The sequence below is a fragment of the Rhamphochromis sp. 'chilingali' genome, assembly GCF_963969265.1.
Source record: "Rhamphochromis sp. 'chilingali' genome assembly, chromosome: 19".
Lineage (NCBI taxonomy): Eukaryota > Metazoa > Chordata > Actinopteri > Cichliformes > Cichlidae > Rhamphochromis > Rhamphochromis sp. 'chilingali'.
The window spans coordinates 17,459,060-17,478,005 of NC_137946.1; the positions used below are offsets into that span (position 1 = coordinate 17,459,060).

Consider the following 18,946-nt stretch of genomic DNA (forward strand, 5'->3'; position numbering starts at 1 on the left):
GATAAATTTTATCTATCAATGAATCTAATTTTCTTTTATGCATGCTGGGGTTTTATTAGTGGGGTGTGACATAAACCCACAGAGAGGTGGTATCGTAGCAACTTGCCCTAAAAGTGAGGATTTAATGGATCTGCAGTTGCGTTCATTCCCGGTGAGTAACAATACTTCTTTGCAGGTGACTGAGGGGCTTCCATCAGGAACAGTCATAGGGACGCTGGCAGCTAAAGATCCAGACGAGGGAGAGAATGGCACCATCTATTACTCATTATCAGGTGAGCCTCATAATTCATCTTATAGCCACAAATTTACAGATTTTTCCACATGCCACGGCATCCACATAACATACATCGTTAATGTTTGTTTCATTTACTTCAGGCTCCAGAGCAGAGCGTTTCTCCATCAATCCAACCACCGGTGAGCTTAGAAGCGCTTCCCCTCTGAGATTGACAGAGCGAGCCGAGTACGCCTTCACTGTGACTGCTGCCGACCACGGCGCACCGACACTCAGCTCCACCTGCCAGCTACAAATACAAGTAAACACAATCTGCACATTTTCATATCCTCATCCAGCTGCCAAACATCTTCATATGCACTGAATTTCCAAAATATTCTGTGACGTCTCCTGATTGGACACAAAGTCTGGTGAGCGAACCTAAACATCTGTGCTTCACCTCAGTCCTTCTGCGTTTCTTTTTGTAACACAAGCTGTAATTTCCTCAATCTGAGGACAACAGTGAGCAGTTTGACTGTCAAAGGAATTTGGAAAAGAGGTAAATATGAGAAAGAGAGAAACTGAACCTGTGCCTTTATAAACAAAGAGCTCTATCCAATCTAGTGGGTGTTTCCTGATCCAAAGGTTAGAGGGGTAACTAGAACCCATGGTGCGAAAGACTGAGCTAATACTGTGAACTTTCTGGAGGAGGGTCAGTCCTCCATATCAACATACAATATCAGGAATTCAACTGCAGGGAAAAAAAAAAGCTTAGGAGCTCAGTGTTTTTGTGCGATGTGGTTTCAGAAAGGAAAAGGATGCTAATTACGATGGGAGTGCTTGCCTTAGATTTCGCCTGTGCACTGCTTGTGCGGCTCTGAGATTAGACAGAGGGGAAACAGGCACCTTGGAATCAAATGCTCCCAGATGAGATCTGATGAAAGCCAGCTGCATCAAATCACACAGAGAGAAAGGGAATACACCGCAGTACAGTAGCAAGCAGTGATACATGCACGCACAGAGACACGCTCGCTGTAATGACACGTTCAAACACTTGCATGAGGTAACGTTTCCAGTTAATGATTTTGAGATAACATTTCCCTTAGCTGCGCGTAAAATCAGACACACGGATACCGTTGTACACCACATGTACTACAGTACACATGATAGTTAGCCTGTACAGAGAAAAGGCAAATGAGGCGAAAAAGTATAAGTAGTGCAGTGCAGCACATTTGTTAGTGCTGCCAGCTCATTAAATTATGTGATCTGAGGAAGTGCATTTAAGCAAATTACTTAAAAAACAAACTTTCACCAGCTGTAGTCATCCATTTGGAGCTTGAGCCCAGAATTTCAGTGCAATCAGTTATTGTTTGTGTCGGCACTACAATCAAGCACGGAGGAAAAGCTGCAACATACTTCTGCTTCTACTGCTGTTTTGTTTTTTTTTTTTTAATAAAAAGTGATCAAAAGTAGTGATGTAGTCCTATAGGCACTTGAGTTATAGCAACTGGAGGCTTCAAGGATAGAGGATAGAGGCTTTTTCAGTTCTAAAAACTGATGGAAAGTCCCCAAGAATTTAACTCTTACGAGTAAGAGTTAAAAGGTTGTTATTAAAGGTCTCATGGGTCAAGTTGTGAGTGAGTGGGGGTGAGGTAGTAACAAATGGGCCTTGATAACGTGTGGATAGTAGCGCATTTCACCTGCAAATACGTGCAAAAAGTGGTCAGACTTAACCACATCATGTCCCTCCTCTTTTAGTTTTAGTTTGAATCCAATTAATGGAGGAAAAAAACCTCCACTAATCGCTATAGGTATTGAGGACAAAGGAGTGTGTGTGTCCGTGTGTGTATTTCATGATGATGAAACCAGAAAATCTGCTTATATTTCCTCAGAGCTCTTTGATCCGTCCCAGAGCAGTGTTGAACCCTGAGGTGGTTCAAAGTGTCAAAGGCCCTCTGGCTCATATTTGTTTCCCATTGGAGCAGCCTGTAGCATATGTGGAGGTTGCTTATTGCTCTGAATTATTTGAACTGGAACACTTACAGTTTTCCCTACTATCACACCCTTCATTATTTTGTCACAGGTCACAAAGCCTGACTCTCAAGTTGAAGCCACAATGCGGCAGTGTCAAGATATTTACTGGAAGGATTACACGTAATGCCTTCATGCACAGTGAGAGTGCCTGTGAAGGTTATTATAGCATTAACAACAAAACAGAAACAGACGACAGCCCAAGGCTATGTTTAGGGATGGGTTGGGGTGAGAGCCATATAGATGCATTGTCTGCAGAATATCAGAGGAAATCAGATCCTTTAACACACGTATACAGCTTCTTGCCGCTTTCCTCCTTTTTGTTACCGAGAAGTGTTGTTTCAGTCTGTTTTGGGACAGATCCAAGGATGAATTACACTGCAATTTAAATCACAATTATTATTGGAAAGACTTTACCACAAATACTCAGGAAATTGGTTTGTTTGACACTAGTTTCCTTTTCTTTAGGTTCTCAGCTCTTCCAGGTCCAGCCCCAAGCCCAACGTTCTCTCTATGACCCTGAACACAGTCGAAGGGGCAGCTCCAGGTTCTGTCATTGGTTCAGTCCGTCCACCTGATCAGCATGAATCTGCTCTATTGGAAGGCCAGGTGACCTACCTGGTCGTGGGAGGGACAGATCGCGATGGGACCTTTATGGTGGACCACTTAAAGGGCGATGTGTACGTGGTCCGGGAGCTGGACTATGAGAAGGGCTCAAGATACACCCTGCACATCGAGGTGTCGGACTTCTCTCAGGCATTTCCCAGCAGCCACCTGGTGAAACTAGATATCAACGTGCAGGACAGCAATGACCATGCGCCCCAGTTCACTGAAGACCCCGTTACCATTGTGATCCACGAGAACATCGAACCAGGGGCTTCCATATACACCTTCCAAGCTGTGGATCAGGTAGGAAAGAGTGTATGGGATCAATATGCTTTCAATAAAGCACAGTTAATCTGAGTTATGTTGTTATTCATGTTCTTTTCAGCTTTGTATTCACTGTTTTTTGTCATTGTTTAATCCTAAAATATCAGTTATTCTGTTATCTGTTAACAGAACTGACATCTTCAAATTGATCGTTTTATCCTAATAAAGTATTTTATTAATTTAATGATCAATTCATTATCATTGTTGTTGTTGTTAAATTTTCTGCAGAAGAAAAGTAGAAGGAGAATAATCTATCCACTTCCTGTCTAATTTATCTATTCTTTCTTTTTGTTTTATAGGATGGCAGTGGACCCAACAGTGAGCTGCGCTATTCCATCGAGCACTTCTGGCCTGAAACTCCTGACTTCCTCATCCTTGACCCGTCAAGCGGAGTCCTCACCCTGGGGCAGAAGTTAGACCGTGAGTCCACACCCTCCCTTTACCTCGTGGTGCGAGCCACAGACCAGGCAGTGGATATCTCTCAGAGACGCTGGAGTTCGGTCACCGCCCGAGTGTTCGTGACAGACGAAAACGACAATGCGCCGGTCTTCAGCTCTCCATCTGCAGTCAGCGTCATGGAGGATCAGCCTGTAGGGTGAGTGTCACGTCAGTGTCGGTAATAAAATATCTTTGGAATCCTCAAGTGCATTTCCGTGATGATGTTTGGTTTGTGTCTTCGTTGACAGGTTTGTGATTTTGTACGTCATGGCTCGAGATTCAGACGAAGGAGAAAATGGCAGAGTATCATACAGAATTCAGGCAGGCAACAGTGCTGGTCGCTTCAGCCTGAACCCTGACACCGGTGAGCTTTGAGGGTGGGGCGTACCATTTGAAAATACTGTAATGTGAAATCGATATCTCAAGACGTAGGGAACTTTCCATGACTATCCAATTTACACTCCATCAAAAAACGAGTAAAATTCACCACATAGTTCCTTGTGCTTTAAGTGATCTAACACAGCAGGACAAGCCTGTGGCCTTTTTCTTTGGGATTTAATGATTGATGGAAGCCGCCTGGATGAACAAAACTTTCCAGAAGATCAAAATTAGACACTGAAGTGCTGCTGTGTAATATTTCTTTGGAATCATACTTGGTGTCCTTTTCTTGATGGATTTGTTCATGGGAACCAATCTTTATTTGGGCTCGAGATGTGGATAGCTCTTGATATTTTTTTTCTTCATATGTGATCTCTTCATTGTTGGAGCGTGGTGGTGTGGGCGTGCTCAGCGCTTTCTGGGATGAGATTAACAACTACGACACAGACACTTAATGTAGCTTCCAGATGGAAGAAAGTCTTTACGCCATTACTGTCAAGTGTCTGGCTCCTTAACAGGGAGTGATTTCACCTCTGGTTTGTTTCTCAGGCGTGTTGGTGTTAGGCTTTTGGTTATTAATAGCTGTAGTGACACATTAGCATGTATTGTGAAGACATGCACCAAACCCCTGGGCTAATGTGAAGGGTATCACTAGATTTATTATTGCTTATAAGTGATATATCTGCTCTGCAAGCTGTTCTAATTTTCAATTACTTTATTTTATGAACTACAATTTACATTTTATTGATTGCCTATAAAGTTCTATATCTGACTATTTAGAGCATCATTTAAGTAATATGCTTGGATAAATGGATACTTGGGTGATTTATGCGCTGTGGATTAAATATTCTTACTTACTTTGCAAAAGTTTTGAGCCACCCCTGATTTGTTTATATTTAGCTTCCAAGAAACAACACTTTCTTCTAACTTTTTAAAGTGGCGTTGAGGAATAGTTCTCCAGGGTTTGTGAGGGTCTTTCAAAGTTCATCTTTGGACACTGGCTGCTTTTTCCCCCCTCGTTTTCAGTCCAAGTCTTGTGCCTGAGCATTTTCGAAGGAATGTTTTTGTTAAAACACTTAACTCTGACCTATGAATCATTCAAACACACAAAAGATTGAATGATTGAAGTAGTTTTTTGTCTAAGCATAAGAGACAACTTAAGGCGCTTTGTTACCAGCAGCCTGTCACATAACACATATTTTTCCCCATTTCTTTAGTCGAATCTACAAAAAATGCCAAAGATAACACACTTTAACAGACATAAAATCAGATTTTTGCAACAACAATGTGACTCCCGAAGAGCTATTAGCTGAAAACTTGGCATATCTTCCCATGCTGTGCAGTGAAAAAGATGTGGCAGGCCTGTAAAATTATTTATAGAATATGAACAATACATGAAAGTCATGTCTTAAAGCAATATGAAAAAATCCAACAAAAAGTTGACACAGGACCTGCATCTGACCCTTCAGTTGATCAAACTAGTGTTTTCTAAAGCCTAATAATAAGCCTAATATTCAAGACTAATTGAAGAAATTATAAGAAGGCTTGCCCAAGTGAATTCAGGCTATGTTGAAGAATAAAGGTGGTCAGACCAAATATTAACTTTCAAGTTTGTTAGAGTTATAAAAACTGTTCAAAACACTGTTTTGCCTTATATACTGTTTTTGCCCTACTTATATAATATGTTTCTGTGTGTGGCGACACGTTTCAATAAATTGCTGCACCTGTTTCACATTTTCCTAACAAAATATAAAGAAATGAGGGCTTTTTTACAGCACTGCATTTTCTTTAATGTACATTTTCTTATATTTAATATGGCATTTGATGATAAAGGGTAACACCGCCTTTATCATATGGTCGATACTGTATCAGTAAAGCAAAATAGGCTCGAGTGTGTAATGCAATAGTTCGCTAGATGGTTTGCATCTGTTTTCTTTTAACTAAAACAGGGCAGCTAGCGAGACCTCACAGAAACATCAGAGCCTCAGCCTCACAAAAAGTTCTACACACAATGTATGTTTGGCAAGCTGTAACATTTAGAAATTACACACGTCTCTCAGGCTTCTGCATGCCGGCTAAGCTTGTAGACTCATGCGAAAAGTATACACACACACACACACACACACACACACACACACACACTTCATATGGCCTCTTACTTTGCCTTGAACGTCAGGGTGATGACTGGTTTGTGACATCTAGGTAAGAGTCTGAATCACAGACGCTGTGTAAACTGGTATGATTTACATAAAATACCCATTTCGGTTAATGGCTTGCAGACTTAAATGCAAACATATGATCGTGTTGCATTAAAAAAAAGCATATTGACCTAAGGCAAGGCCATGAGTTGATTTGGGATTGCAGCTCGAACAGAAGCGTGTGTTTACCTGTGTGCCTGTTTTACAGTGTTTACAGTAATCATACATGTTAAGTGATAATAAGTAGATACACATTTCAATGCATGTTCAAAGTGCCAGAATTGAATAGCTGGTATGAAGTAGCTGTACTTTCTGGGCTTTCAGTGGAAAATCTCATAAAGCAAAGCTGTGAAGGTTTTTGCTTTTACAAGTCCTTCAGGCATAAAAGATACAGAAAATCACAGGTACAGAAAATTGCACGTTCGCAAAAATAATCCAAACACACACTTAGACACAAAAACAGCAAGGAACACAGAAAAAGGCCAAAAAAAAAATCTGTTTTAGAGTATCTGTTTCAATTTAAGTATTTGGGGGAAAGTTTTCGAAAGCTGTTATGCAGCACTCTCTGATTATTCTTTTCTTTCCCTCCTAGGCTCTCTCTCCATCCTTAAATCCCTAGACCGTGAAGAGCAAGAAATCTTCAATCTCACTATTGTAGCAGAAGATCATGGAATACCGCAGCTTTCCACCTCTCAGGTGCTGTGCGTGCAGGTGATTGACGTGAATGACGAGGCTCCAGTGTTCCTGCGGGCAGAGTTCGAGGCACAGGTGATGGAAAACCAAGGACCAGGAGCCTCAGTGTTGACAGTAACGGCCACTGACCGGGACCAAGGTTGGTTTAAATGTTTTATTACAGTTTTAAGTTTAGAGTATGTGCAGTCAATAAGAAGAAGTGAGCTTAAAGGGCAGGGAGGATGTGCAGAAATATGTTCTGTTTGCTGCAGAATATATCTGCAATTTATGTCTTCAATTTGTCCGCTCAACTTGCTAGACATCTAAAAACATGGCCAGTGAACACTAGTAGGATATATGAGGTTAAAATGAAAGTGAATTTTCTTTTAAATAATTGGGACTGAACATATGAAGCTATAACAAATGAATGAGAGTTTAAGAGACTCAGCTTAATCTCAGTCATGACTGCTGAGCTGAGAGGTGGGAGAAGTGCTTGAGTTGGAGAGCAAGAGATTAAAATAAACCAATCATGACTTGACAAGACCACTTTATCTCAGTCACATGACTGATGGGTGACATTTTTCTCACTGCTGTTTAATGTTTTAAGTGAACTAGACTAGTAGGAATGTGAAAATAAGCCAACATTAGCATTAGCTGCAAAAAGTTTGTTTTATTTAGTAAAAGTAAAAATAAATCATTTAGTAAAAAAAAAAGAAAGAAATACTTTACAAAAATAAGGTAAAATTCACCCAATATTGCTCCATCTACTCTGATTGGTTTTCTTTAATCGCAACACTTCTCCATAAGTTTGTATTTATCCAGCTTCCTTACTGATATAAACCTCAAAAACAACAACAAACCAATTTCTAATGACAGAATATACACACTGTGTAAAATATGAGTTATTATATCATCATGTTTTAAAACACTAAACTAAATCATGAAGTAGTAACTTGCTAAACAAAGACATTCACTGAAATTCTTCATTTTCTTCTTCTTTATATTTCATGAGTATCGTATCTTTATACCTTTTGTTAAGTGCTCTGTGTTTATGTTAAGTGAGCTTGTATTGAAATGAACTACTCTAAACTTTGAGGTGCGAATTTGAAGGGACCACCTATGGGAACAAAGGTTCCCAGTGACTAACATATGACAGAATGTTATGTAAGCTAGTAGCTTGATACCTGTGCAGCAGCAGCTTGCATTGTATTTTAAAATTAAATAAATGTGTCCTAAAAATGAGACATTTTCCAATTGCTAATACATGGCTCTGACAAAAACGTCTTTAAAAAGTAAGATCTCGTTTAGTTCAGGATGAGCAAATTGTACAAATTGAAGACAGTTGTTATTTTTGGCCAAAGGAATAATGCCAAGAAAGTCACGATATGGAAGGAAAAAAAGGTTCCAAGTTTCAGTGCTGGTTTAATGAGTAAGAAGGAAGCCGATCAGCCCCCAAAACCATAGAACTAAACCACACACATAAATGGTTTTGAGAAACCAAATCTTTTTAAATCAATCACATGCAGATGCTAACGATAATGTGTGGTCACAATCTTCATCCAGAGCCTTATAAGTTTACGGCACCGGCACTTGCAGCTGTAATTCTTTGAAATTACTGCCTTATTACATTTAATGTAGCCAAGTCCATTGTGTGCCTTTATTTCTATTTGCGTCTTGTTTTTTTTCATGAAGGTTCTAATGGACAAATAACATACGGAGGAGTATCAGAGGAAGGCTTTATAATCAACCCTGTGACAGGAGCCATCACCACCACAAAGGAACTGGACACAGAGCTACAGGATCACTACACTCTTACAGGTATTAAATGCCTTACGAGTTTATTTAAATGCTTTAATTAATGTGTTAGTTTAAGCATACATCAGCTCATATGAACAGTTTATTTTAACTTGCTTTACTCACTCTAACATCTCTTTTATTTCTGTCTCATATCAGTATATGCCAGGGATGGAGGCCTCCCTCCTAACTTTGCCAAGACTGTAGTCCGAGTGGAGGTGCAGGACGTGAATGACAACGCTCCAATCTTTGCAAAGCCGTTTTATGGACTTGAAGTGCCAGAGAACCAGGCTCCTGTAGAGCTTTGCATCCTCAAGGCCACAGACCCTGACTCAGGTCCTGGTGGAGAGCTGGAGTACAGAATTGCTGGTGAGAAACTGCATTGTGTGTCCAATCCAAGTATTTTATTAGATTTTAAAGAGTGATTTAGGTTCCCACAATTGCTGTAATTGCTGTTTACTGGGAGAAACATTACATTTTTGTCATTTTTGTTGTTTTTTTAGAGGCCAGAAAATCATAAAGTTTGAATTTAGAGATTTTAATGTGTTACTAAAATTGACTCCTGGACCCATTTTTGCTGATATTGTACCTACTCTATTGTAAGAGTTTAGTCCTGACTAGGAGATTTTGGACTAATTTACCCTATTGTGTTTTACTAGACCCTGTTTCTCCCATATCTCAAATAAAACCTGCACAGAGTGGCCAAATGTTTGCTCCTGATATAGTCTTATCAAAAGCACTACTACCTCTCTAGAGAGAAAATCTGGACTAAGTGCAGAGCTGGCACAGATGTCTCCATTCCTCTCCGTCTTTCAGCATTGAATTCAGGTTGGTTTTTTGTTTTTTTTCTATCCACTTCTTCTAGCCGGGGACCCTGATGGAGATTTTCAACTCCACGCCAGCACAGGAGCCCTGTCGACGTCTCGCGGGCTCGACAGGGAGACGCATGCAAAGTACACTCTGGAGGTGGTGGCCACAGACCGAGGCAGCCCTGCTCTCAGTGCTACTGTCACAGTGGAAGTCAACGTGCTGGACGTCAATGACAACAACCCCGTCTTCAGCAAAAGTAGCTACTCGGTGGAAATTTCAGAGGATGCTATAGAGGGAGCACAGGTTCTTGAGGTGGGATGAAATGGAAATAAATATATTCAAAAATTGTAAATACTTGAAAAAAAGTTTTTAATAATCTGACTTTTTTTTGTATGTATCTAGGTTTCAGCCACTGATACTGATGAAGACCTTAATGGGAAGGTTCTGTATTTCCTCAGTCAAGAGGCGCATGGCGCATTCAGTGTAGTTGAGCACAATGGTCGCATCACCACGTCAGCTCCTCTGGATCGCGAAAAACTGGCGTCATACAGCTTCCAGGTTTTTGCTGTTGACCTTTCACCGGCTGCACCTAGGAACTCGTCTGCTCAGGTAAATGAGGGGTTAGCTGTTTCAGGTGTTTAATGGGCTTGAATTTATGATCTGAAATCTAATTTCAGACATGATATCTTCCTTACAGGTGACAGTAACTGTCCTGGATGTCAACGACAACACCCCCTTCTTCATCCAAGATCCACTGGTCATTGAAGTGTCCAACAGGCGTTCCCAGCGGGTTTTAGCTACGATGAAAGCAGAGGACAAGGACTTTGGAGCAAATGGTTCTGTGTTTTACCGTTTCGCCACCCCAGTGAAAGGCTTCAGTATCAACTCCCTAACTGGGGAGATACAGGCCACTGAGCGACTGGCGGACCTCACCCAGGCACAAAGGACCCTGATAGTGGAGGCCATGGACCAAGGCAGCCCAGCTCAGTCGACACAGGGTGTTGTGATCATTTATGTGAAGGAGGTGGAATACAGTGGAATTCGTTTCTCGAGGAATGCTAGAGATGTCAGCATACAGGAGAATGCAGAGAAAGGTTGGGCAGTGTTATCAGGAATAGCAAGTAGTGCACCAGGTTTTAATTCTCCTATATCATTTTTTAAAACAATTACAAACACATTTTTTTTCTCTGCTCCACTGAAAAAATTCAGGTACCACTGTGGCTCAGGCTCAAGCTCAGTACCCAGATGGTTCTCGTAACGGTATCAGCTATAGCCTCTTCAGTGGGAACAGAAAGCAGGCCTTCAGTATCAGCTCTTCGACAGGTAACACTCACCCTTTAAGTGTTTCTTAAAGTATGTCTCGTGCAATGTGTTATCAAGATGGTTAATTAGTATAAGGATATTGTGATCTTCATTTTTTAATCAAATCTTCCTACTGTTTGTTCCACAGGTGAAATAAGGGTGCAGACCTCCAATGAACTAGACTTTGAAGACACCCCAAGACTCCGTCTTGTTGTGAAGGCTGAAACTGTGTCCTCTACATCTTACATGGCTTTCAACTTGATCCTGCAGGATGTCAATGACAACCTTCCTCGCTTCCAGCTGCAGAATTATGTGGCCTACATGAAGGAAGCACAAGGATATGAAATGCCAATCATACAGGTGCTCATAAATGTTAAAATAATAATAATAATAATACAGAGTTACAGAGATATTTGGTCTATTGGAGTTCTACAAAGGCTACAAATAAATTTCCTCCTCTTTGTTTCCCTTTCTGTCCTCGCTTTCCAGGTTGTTGCTGAGGATGTGGATCAGGGCCAAAATGGTCAGGTGACCTACTCCATCCAGTCATCAAGGATGAGTGGCCTCTTCAAGATTGATCCTGTGACAGGAAGCATTACCACAGCAGCCATCATGGACCGTGAGATCTTTACTCAAACTAAGTAAGAACTTCAACTTTTACTTTCTTGCTTTTGTAACCAAAATGTGATCAGTCTGAAACGGAATATTCACATAATTTTCAATCCAGTTAAATTCATTTCTATTCATGTAGCACCAAAGTGTAATAACAGAGGACAGTTTGGATTATCACCTTCTCTTCTCACCCACAGGCTGGTAGTTACAGCAACTGACAGAGGAAGTCCACGGCTCGCAGGTTCAGCCACACTGACGGTCATTATTGTTGACCAGAATGACAACAGTCCCACTATTCCCATACACCAGGAAATCCGCATCCCAGAGAGTAAGTTTTGCTGAATTTAAAAGGTATTGTTGGAGTTTCTGGTTAACACCCAGTGCTGACATTTACAAACAGTAAGGATCATCATCAAACAAATCATGCCTGTGCAATATATGTGGTGTGTTTGAATGCAACTAATAAGTTCATTTCCACTTTCTTTCTCTGTTAGATACTTTGATAGGCACTGAAATCACTCTCGTGACGGGCAACGACGTCGACTCCAGTCCTGCCCTCTCCTACTCTTTACAGCTAGACCCAACAGCACTAGGCAAGTTTGGGATTCACCGCTATAGTGGAGGCGTGTCACTCACTGCCCCTCTGGACTTTGAGGAGAAGACGTGGTACACCCTGACTGTCAGAGCCACTGACAGCCAGCACCAAACTGAGGCCAACATTACAATTTTGGTGGAAGATATTAATGACAATGCACCAGCATTTACACATGATCTTTATCAGGTATGCCGTTAATTTTATTTTTATTGTGTTTGTTGTTGTTTTCTAAAAATCCCAACAGGCACCTAAAGAGAAAGTTGCTTGAATGTGTTTTTGTCTGAGGTATTCACAAATTATAAGATCTTAAAAGAAAGTGAATTATTTTCAGAAACAGTTTATTTCTAGTAGACAACATTAAATGCACTTGTGGGCTTGAAACACATTGAATACACATTTGTACACTTCTGACTTGCACACAGTGGGTGTGATAAAATTTAACTACCTAATATTAACTTGGGGACCATTGTGGAGATGAGCCTGTAAAAAATATACTACTCTGTCTCAGGAAATGACCTCAGTATAAAGAAAAACACACACAGGATAAAGGAACTACATTATAAAAAGTATTTTCCCCTCTGTGAAGGCAGTGCCTGTTGCCCTCCACACAGTGAGTTATAGGTTTATATGATCCAATGCTGGGGTGTTTGTTTCCTGTATCCAAATGTTAGAATTAATGTCTCTTTTTCTCTTAGGTTACTCTTCCTGAGCACACACCACCAGGAAGTGCAGTTATCACAGTAACAGCGACTGACAGGGACTCCGGCGAGAACGGCAGGATCACCTATAAAGTGATGTCGTCAACCAAGGAGGGTTTCTACATTGACCCGAGCAATGGTAAAGATAAGCTTGGCTGCTTCCTGCTCTATTTTATTTCCCTGCGCTCATTTTTAATAACACTTTTGGCACAATGAGTAAGTTCATCTCATTTCCTTCTGATTTCAGGAACTCTGTTCATCAATCACAGAGTTGAGTTTGACCCCGAGCGCCCATCAGTCAGCATCGTCATTGAAGCTCGCGACAGAGGCCTGCCCCCGCTCTCCTCTCTTACTACAGTCCAAGTTCAAATATCCGACGTCAACGACAACGCTCCTGTGTTTCACCAGTCGGAGTACAGGTCAGTCTGTGCTCATTAGAATTTGGACATATTGAGGTGCAACCCGAACAGCCGTCTTCACATAATACTCTTTGGTTGGTTTGCAGGGCTACGGTTTCTGAAGACACGATCCCAGGGTCGACAGTTCTCACTTTTGAAGCCTTCGACAGCGACCTCTCTCGAGAAAACTGCGGCTTCGACTTTGCCATTGCCAGCGGAAATGAAGGAAACGCATTCCAGATCGAAAGCAGCGTGCGCTTCCTGGAGGGACGGGGCTTTCAGACGGTTGGGACTCTGCTGTTGGCCGAGGGAGTTGACTTTGAAACCAAGTCACTGTACAACCTCACTGTGGTAGTGTCAGACCGCGGCGTGCCGCAGAGGAGCTCTAGTGTTGCTGCGGTGATAACGATCGGTGATGTGAATGATAATCCTCCAGCATTCACCAGAGCAGAATACACCGTGTCACTGATTGAGGGTGCTACCGCTGGGACTGAGATCATACGACTGACTGCTACAGGTGGGTGTTCCTTCTTTCATCCAGTCACCTGTAAATGTTTCTCGCTGTCTTGTTTGGTCTCTCAGTTATATACTTGAACTCTGTTGTTGTATTTTTTAACAGACCCTGACTCAACTCCTAATGCTGAAGTCCAGTATTCTATCAGCTCTGGGAATGAGGTGAACTTATTTACTGTGGACCCGTGGAGTGGAGCCTTAAAGCTTCAGCGAGCACTCGATCGCGAGCACCAGCCCACACATGTTGTCATTGTTCAAGTGACAGATGGACAGGGTCACTTCGCCCTAGCTCCAGTCATTGTTGAGGTCAAAGACGTGAATGATAACCATCCGTTCTTCCCTGTGGATGTCCTGATAGCCAGTATCAGAGAAAACCAGCCAGCCAACTCAGCGGTGACTGTTCTGCACGCGATAGACCACGATACAGGGGTTTTTGGCCAGCTGAAGTATTACATGTTGGAACGGTCTGGGGCAGGAAAAGAAAGCTTTGCTGTGGACCAGAACTCAGGAGAAATCAGAAGCAAAATTCCATTTGACTTCGAGAAGGTCAACACCTTCAGTTTTGTCGCAGTGGCAGCGGATTCAGGCAACCATTCAGCCACTGTGACTGTACAGGTGTTTGTCACGGGTGAGGATGAGTATGACCCACTCTTCACATCCTCTGATTTCTCCTTTGAAGTTCCAGAGGGAGCCAAGAAAGGACAAAGCATTGGCCAGGTCCAGGCAAGTGATGAGGATGAAGGGGTGGATGGTATTGTTCTTTATTCTCTTACTGCCAGCTCTCCATATTTTGATGTAAACAAAACCACTGGGGTGGTCTTTCTCAAGCTGGACAGTTCAGGCAGCAGTAGCAGCAGTGGGTCGGGTCGGAGTAAACGGGAAACCAGAGTTATGACTTTAGACGTGCAAGCTCACAGCCCTCTGGATACATCTCGCACTACTACAGCCCAGGTCTCCATCGATGTGACAAACACCAACTTTGGCCTGGCCGCTGACGTCAACATCCTGGTTATTAGCATAGTTGCTGTGTCTCTTGGTTTTATCGTATTGCTTGTGGTCATGGCAGTGGTTGTGTTCCTGGTCAAGTCACGCAGGAGAAAGAAAGGCCAGGAGACAGGAAACAGAACTGTTGCCTCGGGAACTGCCTTGCAAAAACTGGATGATTGCAGCCCTGGGCCAGGGGGAGAAAGGATCTACCACCAGGCCTTGCCAGGCTATGCTGGTGACCAAGGTGGTGCTGGTGGCGGACCCTACACTAGAGGAGGGTCTTTGGATCCTTCTCACTCCAGTGGTAGAGGATCAGCTGAAGCAGCAGAGGATGATGAGATCAGGATGATAAATGAGTATCCCCGCGTTGCATCCATCACCTCATCAATGCAGGAGCACATCTCTGCCAGAGGACCAGACTCTGGAATCCAGCAGGATGCTGACCAGCTTTCTGATATTTCCTGTGAGCCTGCAGCTTTGGAGGGCAGCACTTGGTTCAAAGGAAAGAAGCTAGGTGGCAGCCTCAGTGGGACCTTACTCTCTGGACAGCTCCCGGTCTACAGGGATGAGGGAGGTGGTTACCTAGGAGTGGGCCGTGGTCTCAATATTTCCCTCCCCAAGGATTATGCCTTTCCGGAGGATGGGAAACCTTCCGTAGATGGTTCCCTCACAGCTATTGTTGCCAGTGACGAGGAGCTCCGTGGAAGCTATAACTGGGATTACCTACTCAACTGGTGCCCTCAGTTCCAGCCTCTTGCAAATGTCTTCACAGAGATTGCCAGGCTGAAAGATGAAACTGCTCAGCAAAGTCAGAACCCTCGCCAGCCCTTCCAGCCCAAGCCCAAAATGGATCCTAAACCTAGAATTGACCCTCCACCTCTCATCACATCAGTGGCCCACCCAGGAGCCATGTCAGTTCCTCCCAAAGTCCCTGTAATTGGGCGGACATTCCCCCACTTGGCTTCACTCCGCAGGTCCCCCATCAGTCACGAGGGATCTATTTCATCAGCAGCGATGTCACCGAGCTTCTCCCCGTCTCTGTCCCCTCTGGCAGCTCGATCGCCAGCTGTTTCTCCATTTGGAGTCAACCAAGGGCCCTCAGCGTCCATGATCAGCACCAGGGAGCCCTCACTGGAACAGAGTCCCGATCATGAGATGAGAATATAATTGAAACATTTGAAACATGACATTACTATTTAGGGAGAAACTCTAAGACGGACAACCTGAACAAAGCATGACTGACCAGCATTTGGATGTTCTTTTGCATGGATCAAAAGAAAGCAAGCGGTGATGGTGTCAGTTTTATTGTCATTCTCAAAAACATTTGTCTTATTCCACAAAAAGAAATCAAGGTTTCCCAAATTCCCCGCTAGTGACATTTGGTGGGCAATACCCACAAAAAATACTTAGCGTCTGTCTCCTGGTAGAATATTTGTACTGCCATTGTGTCGGCAGCTTTGCAGGAATATGTGTGATGGGCTCGACTGCAGCAGCCCACCCATCCACTACAAAGTGACGCAGGACTCCACGAACTGATCGGGGTTAAGAGCCAAATAGAAAATGTGCACTTACCATGCCCTGCAGTCAGAGATCCCTTAGTGTGTAGATAGATAAATGTGTAGTTTTCATGTTACCTCGCTGGCTGGCCAGAGAGCTAAGGACCTCGTTCCTCTCTTTGTGTCTGTGGACTTCTGTTTTTTTACCCTCCAGTATTAAACCCATCTAGTGGCTACTCTGAGAATGGTCTCTGGACGCACCCGTCGGATCATATGGACAGACAAACGGTGTGTGTTCACAGAGACACTGATTCATTGATTTGCCAATGCATCGCATAGTGAAAAAAACAATTGAGATTATTATTTTTCTCACCTTTCGGACAACACTCGTTTGGATTTAACCTTTATTTTATATTTTTATATAAATTTATGATTTCAGATCCATTATTTCACATGAAGAGGTTATTGTTTTTGAGTATTTGAATATATGTGTATTTGTATGTATGTGGGCTACATTATGTGTACTGTATGTGTCTCCTAGGTTTATAGAGACTTGTGATTGTTCAGAATTGAGTGACAGGAAGGCGTTTGTGTTTTTAGCATTATTTATAATAAGAAAAGAGGACTTTCAACCACAAGCTTTGGAAACCATCAGCAGCTCACTTTATGCTGTGTTGAGATTTTTTTTTTGTCAAATTGTTGATCATCCTAAATCAAACACATATAAATCAGATGAAGAAAAATCTGTGATCAGTCTGTATTTCCACTTTGCAGCTGTTCAGCACTGTCGTGGCATGCACTTGCACTTGCACTTGCGCCACGCCGTGACAGAAGATTCCCTTTGTTATTCAGGGACAACTCGGTTTGCTGTTCACCTCTGTGTCTTTCAAAGAAAGTGCTTCCTAAAATCAGTTACATCACTCATTCACCTGAATGCGTTTTACTGTGAAGTTGTTCATCTCAGTACAAAGAAAACAACGATGAACAGGATGAGATTCTCAAATGGCAAAACCCGGAGAGATGTAGCACACGAGCCAGACAAGTGGCAACCAAAAGGCTGAATACATGAGCCCTAATGATTGTACAAGGATTTAGCCACCAGTGCTGTTTTTTATGTCTGTGACTTTACACATCGAGAATGTCAGTAGCATGATGAGGTGTTTTACACCAGCCCCCCCACCCACACCCACTGCTCAGACTCAGTTTTAGCAATCTTAAAATGTTGTTTTTGTTTTTCATTCTTTATATATACTCATCATCAAACTCATCATTTTAATTGCAGTGATTGGATGTCCTGATGTTTTCAAGATTTGGTTTCTACCTCTGTTCTGTGTTCAACCGTGCAGATCCCCATCATGCAAAGCTGGCACTGGTCCAGCTTAAAGTTACTCATGTCACGAGCCCAGCTCCAGCACTACATGCTCTTTGGCTGTTTCAGAAACATTTCTTTGTTTGAGAACCGCAGTTTGGAGTTCAGTTTGAGATGACTGCCAGTGACTGATCAGTGGAGCAATGGAAGACAGAAAGAAAAAAAGAAGAAGCTGTATTTCTTTTTTTAAAGCAAATAATAAATTCCTACTGATCTCTTTTGACAAATTGGAGTCGTACTTCATCTTTTTCAGGAGTCAAGACAGCGAGAGGAGAACTGAGAAGCGACTGATCTGAATGAATAATTGCAAAATGTTTATTTCATATGATGCATAGGCATGTTTGCATAGCTGCTTGGGATTTCTGCCTCATTTGGTCATCACGCACAGCCTCGCAGCATTTCTTTGTTATTGTTATGTACAGAAGGAGCTAGTCATGGATTATGACAAGGCCCAAGAGAAAGAGCCAGAGACAGAAGCTCCTGAGTGTAGGAGAGAAATGCAAGGCCTCAAATGAGAGGTAATGATGATCACTTCAACATGATCACTTGAACATATCACAGGGGCAATTACACACAGATAAATGCATTCTTCTGATATTAAACAGACAACTGTAGCTCATCTGGCTGCTTTGCAAATGAAACATATAACCCAAACTGTGGCCTTGCCAGAAAAATAAAGGGGCTTGCTGCCCCAGCTTGCCTGTTCACCTCCACACACAGCTGTGTGTACAGCCTGCTCTCCCAAGACTCCTTCACTAACCCCACACAACTTCAAATAATCACAACCACACATGTACTTAGAGGCTACTACACAGTGACACGCATGGCCCAAAACAAATCTGCCCCAGCTGATATTGGCTACGATCCAGCTCCGACAGGCACATACTTGGCTGGTTCTTCAAGCTGCAAAATCTGGGAGAAATCTACGCGGAGCCGAGTGCAGGACAAGACGTAAGCCAAGTCTGAAATCCATGGTACAGTACTGTTGTGTCATAAAATATTGTTAGACTTTTTTGTAGCCGTAACAACATGCAGCATTTAAATATGCTTTAAACTAGATAAAAGAAAGCCCTGTAACCCAAGAAATCTCAGAGTATCAAAACTGAAATAGTAGCTCGTGAAAATAAAAATTAAAAGATGCACAGAATCATCACTGATGTCCATTTGACTTCCTCCTTTACATTTACTCTTCAAATTGATTTAAGGCCCCTCAGAACTTCACAGGTATACAATGAACACTGGGCACGCTGTGAGTTAATGGTCTATAAAGACAGTCTTGCCTAATCTCATCTTCTAAGATTCAATGGATGAAAAATGAGACTAGCTTAAGCCTAAAAGTTTTAGGAAAATTTGGACTGTTTTTTTGACATAAAACTGTAATTACCAGATAAGGGATCCCAAGTGTTTGGAAGCTCTGGCAAACGGGAACTTTGATGAATCTTATTCTCTCCACTCATTACATTCCAAGAAAGTACACACTGTTAAAGACTTTGTTTTCCTTCCAGTGGGTCTGG

At 42.4% G+C, this 18,946-nt stretch overlaps 1 protein-coding gene across 1 annotated transcript in view; it reads left to right on the forward strand.

The window, feature by feature from the left end:
* Positions 1–18,198, forward strand: part of dchs1b (dachsous cadherin-related 1b) — an 85,964-nt gene extending 67,766 nt beyond the window's left edge. The window contains exons 10-29 of the mRNA XM_080867348.1: positions 176–272; positions 376–533; positions 2,711–3,151; positions 3,472–3,767; positions 3,859–3,974; positions 6,779–7,018; positions 8,551–8,676; positions 8,812–9,021; positions 9,518–9,774; positions 9,865–10,071; positions 10,160–10,556; positions 10,672–10,785; positions 10,913–11,124; positions 11,254–11,405; positions 11,574–11,704; positions 11,871–12,157; positions 12,667–12,808; positions 12,917–13,088; positions 13,175–13,584; positions 13,687–18,198. Coding sequence (XP_080723474.1) covers positions 176–272; positions 376–533; positions 2,711–3,151; positions 3,472–3,767; positions 3,859–3,974; positions 6,779–7,018; positions 8,551–8,676; positions 8,812–9,021; positions 9,518–9,774; positions 9,865–10,071; positions 10,160–10,556; positions 10,672–10,785; positions 10,913–11,124; positions 11,254–11,405; positions 11,574–11,704; positions 11,871–12,157; positions 12,667–12,808; positions 12,917–13,088; positions 13,175–13,584; positions 13,687–15,734 — 6,213 coding nt within the window. The 3' untranslated portion in view covers positions 15,735–18,198. The remainder of the gene's footprint in view (positions 1–175; positions 273–375; positions 534–2,710; positions 3,152–3,471; positions 3,768–3,858; positions 3,975–6,778; positions 7,019–8,550; positions 8,677–8,811; positions 9,022–9,517; positions 9,775–9,864; positions 10,072–10,159; positions 10,557–10,671; positions 10,786–10,912; positions 11,125–11,253; positions 11,406–11,573; positions 11,705–11,870; positions 12,158–12,666; positions 12,809–12,916; positions 13,089–13,174; positions 13,585–13,686) is intronic.
* Positions 18,199–18,946: the final 748 nt, after the last annotated feature.